Source organism: Lagopus muta, chromosome 23 (assembly GCF_023343835.1).
Source record: "Lagopus muta isolate bLagMut1 chromosome 23, bLagMut1 primary, whole genome shotgun sequence".
NCBI classification, from domain to species: domain Eukaryota; kingdom Metazoa; phylum Chordata; class Aves; order Galliformes; family Phasianidae; genus Lagopus; species Lagopus muta.
In genome coordinates, this window is record NC_064455.1 from 1,230,211 (window position 1) to 1,237,527 (window position 7,317).

Genomic DNA, 7,317 nt, shown 5'->3' on the forward strand with positions numbered 1-7,317 from the left:
TCCATGATGTACATTAGGAAACTATGTGAAGCACCGGTTGGAGAAAAAGGAAAAGGTAAATTGGTAGGGTGCTAACCTTGATTTCTGCAGACCACACCATGAGGGTGGTGGTGGGGACCTTTGATGGGAATGCTTTGTGCCAGACCAGAGTTAATGCTCTCAGTGCAAAATATCCTTGCAGTTAGCAGCTGTGAGGATGTAACACTGTTTTAAGGAAAAACATGAAAAATGGGTAACAATGGTTTGGGCACTGAGGTAATCCATGATAGAATGCAAGGATGCAGGGAATGTTAACATCTTCTGATGGGATTTTGGAGGTGACTGATAATGACTGAACTCCTGGGCATGTGCTCCAACAGGCTGTGTGCCCGCTTGTACCCTGAAGGCAAACACTGTGGGTTGTCTTGCTCCTATACCTTAAGGGTTTGGGAGCCCAAGCCATCCTGGATTGATTGATCTCTCACCAAATTAGAATAAAATGTGCACAGAATCAATCCTTATACTGAGCATTAATGATGCTTGTGCCGTTCCTTATGCGTTGCTCTGATTCGGCCATTTCTTCTTCCCCATTTGGTGCAGAAGATAGAGCCCAGGAGCCCACCACACTCACCCGGCACCACGCAGCCCATCTGCTTCAGACCTTTGCAGGCACCTCACGAAATTCACGCCCACAGCCGAGGAGAAGAGAATGTCTTCAGCCACCTCCCACTGCACTCACAGCAGCTCTCAAGGACCCCATACCCCATGATTCCCATTGGGGGCATCCAGATGGTCCAGGCCAGGCCAAGCGCCCATCCCAGCCTGGTGCCCAGCTCCATAATGTCCCTGCCAGGGGGACACTTTTCACCTGGTGGCAGTAGCTTTGAGGAGCCATGGGTGCCACGGGAACCTTCATCTGCATCAGTTTCCCCGGTGGCAAAAGTTTCCAAATACGCGCTGTTCCCAGAGCCTACAAGCAGCGAGTGCTTGGAGGAGAAAATGAGGACTAGTGAGCTTAAGCAAAAGCCAGACCTGGAGGAATACAGGGTAAAAGTGTTTGCTGAGCCCAGCCCTGCGGAGCAACCGGGCCGCTCGGCATCCCCAGCCAACCCCAGCACCACCCGCCAGCCCTCTCCAAAGCCTTCGACGAGCGGGGACGACCCCTTGACTAACCCGGGAGAGAAGCAATGTGGCAGCTCGAGCAGCCCTTTGGAATCACCACACTGCACTTTCACCTCCGAGCTCCCATCTCCGCCGCCGCCCCGCAGCCCACAGCCCTCCGGAGAGCCCCGCAGAGCCCCCAGGAGTCCCCACGCAGAGCCCGCAGGCGTAGGTCACGCTCAGACAGAGGCGGACGACAGCACGGGCAGTGCTTAAGCCCCCGCCATCTGTTCCACCTTTAGGCTTCCTATGTAAAATCAACAGACATTTTCAACACTATTTCCTTTAGTATAATCATCGCTATACGAAGCACTCTAGTGAATGACCAAACCCATGGAAGTTTCCTGGTTTTCTTTGTCCCGGTCTGGTATTATCTCCACATGTATGCAGTTACTTGTGCCTTTTTCTATACCTTTTGTTGCTTGAAATGTACAAAAATGTTTGAGGCTGTGAATATTTTTTTAGAGTTTTTTGGAAAGGGGTTTGTTAGACCTTGTCTTTTTTGCCATTGAGGTGTGCGTTCTTATGGGCCTGAGAGATGCAGAAGGGAAAGGGTTAAGTATTTTAAGAGGAAGAAGATGCACTGAAAACAAAAACAAAAAGAAAAGAAAAACTTCTTTTTTTAAATATTGATTCAATGATTAAAAAGAAAACCAAACCCTCACTCCTGTGTACAGAAGTTTATGATTCGTATTTATTACATGCTTTATTTAATTCTCGCAAAGTGCTTGTTGGTTTTTTTTCCTTGCATCCCTCTGATTGCCTATGGTTGTGCTTTAAACACTTGAGACTGCTTTACATTTGAGAAACGTGTTTACCCTGAACTTGTAAATGAAGCTAGCACTTCCTCAAGGAGGGGGAGGCTGTTCGCAGCGAGAGAAATTGTCGCTCCGAGAGAAAAGCTCATCGGGAACATCTCTCCCTCCTGCAGAACATCAAAGCACTTTTTTTTTTTAATTCAAAAAAAAAAAAAAAAAAAAAAAAAAAAAAAAAAAAAGAAAAAAAAAAAAGAAAAAAAGGGACACACGAAAAGATATAAATTCTTCTTCAAAGATTTACCTGCAAGAAGGTAGGAATGTATGGCATGGAGCCCAGTGCTGGGCTTCGTCCCTCCGTCCCCATCGCCGCGCCGGGCCCGGAGCCCTGTCCATGGTCCTGGAGCCCTTCAACCCCTGCCTCTAAGGGAGGCTCTCACCCTGCTGCCATTTCTCCTCCCTGGTTTTTAGGTGGTGGTTGAGCTGCTCCGTCCCATCCCGTGGGTTTGCTCCTTGAGCTTTAGATCCCTAAAGCTCCCTGGAGGAGTCTGTGCTCTGCTCGGTGACTCAGTGCTGTGTTTTCTTTGTATTTATTTATTTCAGCAGAACATGGCCGTGTCGCCCTCATTGAGCAGACGGGCCCTTTTGGGTGTTTTGGAAGGAAAAGTTACAGCGCTGAGTGCTTTGCAGTCAGCGTGTTCTGCACATACGGTGACTTTTCCAAGAGCAGACTTTCCCCTCTGAGCTCCCGTAGCAGAGCATTGGCCCCGCTGCCCTCAGATACCAAATACAGAGATCAACGGAGTTGCTCCGTCCTTTGTGCTTTGAACCATGGCCGTTGGGTATGTGGCTGCCCCAGTGGACAGCAGAGGGGTATCAGAAGGTTTTCTGATCTATGAAATCTGTACAGACCCCCCCCCCCCCTTTTTTTTTTTTTTTTTTTTAATTTTGACAGCAACAAGAAAAAAAAAAAGAGAGAGAAAGAGAAGATGATATAAATATTTAACCAGTGGTTCAGTTCTATCTTCTTTCAGAGCTGTTCCAGTTTATCGGGTACGTAATACACTTTTTAAAAAAATTAATAAAAAAAAAAAAAAAAAAAAAAGAAATAAGAGAAAAAAATGATTGAGAACATATTTCCTTGCCAGACTTGATGAGCTATGAACTGTTCCCGTTTCACGGGCAAATATTATAGATTTTTTTAATGATCTGTGACTTTTTTTTTTTTTAATTTTAATTTTTATTTTTCACTTTTCTTGTAAAGGGAGTTAAGTACAAAAGAAGATATCATGGAAATAGCATTAAGGCTGTGACACTGACCAAAACAATGTCTGGAAAGAACCCATGTCTACCTTAATCAGCACTTTTATTGAGTTCCCCTTCCATCCCCTTGGCTCCAAGCCTGATCCTTCCATACTCACTCAAGTCCCATGGCAGAGGCCAAGGCTACAAACCCATTTCAGCCCAGTGCCTCTGCTCAATGGAACTTTAGGCACCAGCTTCAATCCCTCCTGCCCATTAGAACAACACTGAAGTGTGATGATTCCCCTCTCTGCATCCATGACCCTAACCCTGACCCTAACCCTACCCCAAATTCAGCACTGGGTTCAGATTTCCTGGCTTTTGCCACCTTTTTCTGCCTTGTCACACTCTTAACATTATTCCAAGGTAGCTTTTTGTATTTAATTTTTTTAAAATATATATATACATATATATATATATATATAGCAACTGTACATAAAGAAAAACAATGCAGCAGTTGTGCACTCAGCATCCTGGTTTCGTTTGGTGCATTTGACATGAGCTTTGGGCTAGATCAAATTTGCTCAGCTTTCTGTAATTGTATTTTAATCCTTGACCTGTTGGCACTTGGCAAGGCTGTGGGTTTTTTCTTCCTTCCGTCATTCTGAACAGAAGAAAAAGAAAAACAGAACAAAACCTAACAAAATCCAGAAACCCCTCAGCGCATTGTTGTTGTTGTTGTATTATTATTATTTCTTTTATGATGATGACTTTTTTAAAGCTTTTCCAGAAGCTCCAGATGAGTTCTGCATCCCAGCTGCCTTTGGCTCAAAACCAGGGTGAGGAGGTGCAGGGGCTGTGCAGCAGCGATGCTCCATGGGTTGTGCCCTGCAGCCACAGAGCGGGTGCATGTGGGGACAGCCAAAAACTCAGGGGCAAGGTGAACAATCTCAGCCTGGTCCTGCTGCCCAGCGGGCACGATGGGGAGGCTCTGGCTGGGGTGACATGGTGCTTCACGCGATACCTAACAGGCGCAATATGGCCTATTCTAGGCAAAAAGAATAATAATAATAATAATAATAATAATAATAAAAAATTTAAAAAATTGATATTTAAGGGCTACTAATCCCGCTGACAGCTCAGAGCTCTGCGGGAAGGGCACCAGCATCTCCGCCTGTGGGCAGGGCAGCATCCCAGAGCTGCCCCATCACAATGGGGGGACTCTGAGCGCTCTGGGTGCCCCCAGTGCTCTCACCCATGTGTGTTGGCACTGCACTGCACCTTATTGCAGGTCTGGAGCCCCCCGTTCCTGCTATTTCATACCTGGAGCACCTGCTGTCCCTGCTGGCTGTTTCCTACCGCTGGCTTCTTGCTGGGTGAAAGCTTTTCGCACGCCACAGTTATTCACCTCTCTTTGGGTGTCCACTCTGTCTGCAAAGTGACGAGAAATTCAGATTTGCTTTCCGATGGGTGAGTTGGTTTCTGTGCAGGCACTTTGCAGAGGCAGGGAGCAGCACTATTTCTAAGAGAATGTATTAGTCACGCAAGTAGGCAAATGAAAAACCAAAGCTCAACCCTTGCTTTTCATCAGCAGGTGGAAATAAGCCCTCCTGCTTTCCATCTGACAGAGCTCCTTAGTGCACAGCCAGCTGTCCCCATGGCCCTGAGTGCGTCGCTCCATGGCAAACAGTTGTTCTCACATCCAAAAAATGATTTTGCAAGATCTTGTCCCATAGCCTTAAGTAACTTCTTGAGGCCATTTTGTTGAGTATCTAGAGTAACAGAGCACTCCTACATGGGCTTGTGCTGAAGCACTCCACAAATTCCCATCACATCCTTTTGCTCGGAGTTCAGCCTGAGTTCCATTGCTTCTGTCAAGGTCAGAGTGATTTGCTGGACTTCCCCCCCCACAAATGGCCCCATCTTTGGAGGCAGCTCTCTGCCACCTCTGATTACTCACAAGTTGTTGGCTGGGCATCCAGGGACTGAAGCAAGAAACCCTTTTGTTTGTGATGGTGTGGCCATGACAAGGCTGGGGAAAGCATTTCAACACTTTCTTCTTAAGGGTGTCCATGAGGTCTCACTGCTGGTGGTGACAAATGCACCTTCTGTCCCCATCTCTGTGTTCATTGGGCTCCATCGGTTGGGTTTGCCTGAAGCCAGCACTCACTTCTACCTGGTTTTTGTTTCCAGCCCACAAAAACAACACCTGAACAAGCAATATACTTGGTGGCGTGGAAATCATTATAGTTATTCCATGCTAAATCCTAAAGAATTTGATCTAGCCCCATTCTGTGTTCTTGGAGTATCCCTGGTTACGTGGGTTCATTATGTGCTTCTCTTTTTTTCTTTCTTTCCCCCCCGTATTTCCATCTGTTGCACAGTATTTACAAATAAAACCATATTGTAAATTATTTACAGAAAAAAAAAAAAGAAAAAAAATTAAAAATAAATCAGTCCTGATGGCATAAAGACCAATCTGTTTTCATTACTGAGATATGATGGCACTTACGATCACTTTAGTAAATGTAATGTAAAAATAATAATAATAATAATAATAATAATGTGTACTCAAATTTAATATACATGGTCTCATGTAAGATAAATATTTGCCTTTTTTTCTAAAAGGTGTATGTATTCTGTAAGTGGAATAGTCTGTAGAAAGTTTCTATATGTTCTTAAAATGGCAATACATTCCAAAAAGGTACTGTAAATATGTACAGCGTACAATGTAATTTGGTAGTTTTGCCTGTAAGTTTATTTTAACTCCAGTTTCTACACTTGCATCTTGCAACGTCTGTATGGTTATATCAGTGCAAAAAAAAGAAAAACAAAAAAAAAAAAAACAACAAAATGCAGGTAAAAGCACAGTCTGATGTATGAAAAAGAAAAAAAAAGACAAGAAAAAACAACAAAAAAAAAAACAAAAAAGCAACAAAAAAAAAGATAAAAAGAAGAAGAAAAAATACTCAGTATTTGATGTTTGTGACTCCTATTGTAAATGACATCTGTACTGTGAATGAGAAGTTTTTACAAGTATAATATTGCCTTTACTACAGCTCAGATTGTCTGCTCAGTCTGAGCATATTTTTAAAAAAATAGCATGTTGGAATAAATTTTTAAATCCCAACATATTCCTGTTTGCATGGCTGGCAGTCTTTCATTTCCAACTTCTTTATCACAGTCTGAGACTTGGGTTGGAAGATGACAGAAGCAAATTCGGACACCCGATTGAATTGCAAACCCCCATCCCTGCTGCACTGAGTGGTGCCCCATCCAAAATGCCACGCAGGCACTGCTGACATGTCAGAGAATCACAGGGTTGGAAATTTCCCTGCAGCAGTGATGCAAGGGCTGGATCCAACTCAAAGCAATGGAACGCAGCGCTGGGTTGGGGTTTTTAAGTGGTGCCCCCAATCCTGGGCGTCCTTTTGCCACCTCCTTACTGTGTCCTCACCAAGTTAAAAGTGCTGAGGATGCGATGCAGCCATCCCTGCCTCAGCTCCAGTAGGGGGATGAAGGGAGGCTCTGTGCAGGGCTGAGACTCCAGTGCTGCTCTTGAAATGAGCGTGGCCATTAAAAAAAAAAAGAGAGAGAGAGAGAGAAAGAGGGGGAAAAAATAGAAAAAGGTAAAAAAGGAGAAAAGCCTTGATTTCCCCCTAATTGTCCTCCCGAGGAAGCAGGCTGCCTTCAGCCCATCCGTTCCCTTTCTGCTCCAGCAAACCCTTCCCACCGTGCAGCTTCACCCCGTCACCTCCTGCACTGTGTTCAGCCTTTGATGGACGGCTGCAGACAAGTTCAGAGACTGAAGCAGGGGGAGGCTTTGCAAAATAGGTCAAGGATGGTGAACTCTATCTGATTTCTAGCTGTGACCGTGCAGCTGGGACTGCATCAGTCAGAGGAACCAGCTGCTCCATGTCCAAACATCAGACCTGCACAGCACTGGGTGACAACTCCCCAGGGGTTCTCCCATGCTGGAAGGGCTGAGCGAGATCTGGGCGCTGTGTGCTGAGCTCTGGGTGCTGTGTTGGCAGCTGAGCTCTCTGTGTTGCTCTCTGCATCCCTCGTGCCCAGCACTCCCTGCTCCAAGGCTGTGCGAGGTGCAGTAGGTGTGGATCCACCACTTTCAGCCCGTGCATCCAAAGAGCCCCAGCGGGCTCAGGGAAAGGTGTGAGAGTCA

At 45.5% G+C, this 7,317-nt stretch overlaps 1 protein-coding gene across 5 annotated transcripts in view; it reads left to right on the forward strand.

Annotated features, from left to right (window-relative positions):
* Positions 1-5,991, forward strand: part of HIVEP3 (HIVEP zinc finger 3) — a 224,046-nt gene extending 218,055 nt beyond the window's left edge. For all 5 annotated transcript variants that reach the window (XM_048968662.1, XM_048968663.1, XM_048968666.1 and 2 more), the window contains one exon: positions 580-5,991. In XM_048968662.1, coding sequence (XP_048824619.1) covers positions 580-1,356 — 777 coding nt within the window. In that variant the 3' untranslated portion in view covers positions 1,357-5,991. The remainder of the gene's footprint in view (positions 1-579) is intronic.
* The last annotated feature ends 1,326 nt before the right edge of the window (positions 5,992-7,317 follow it).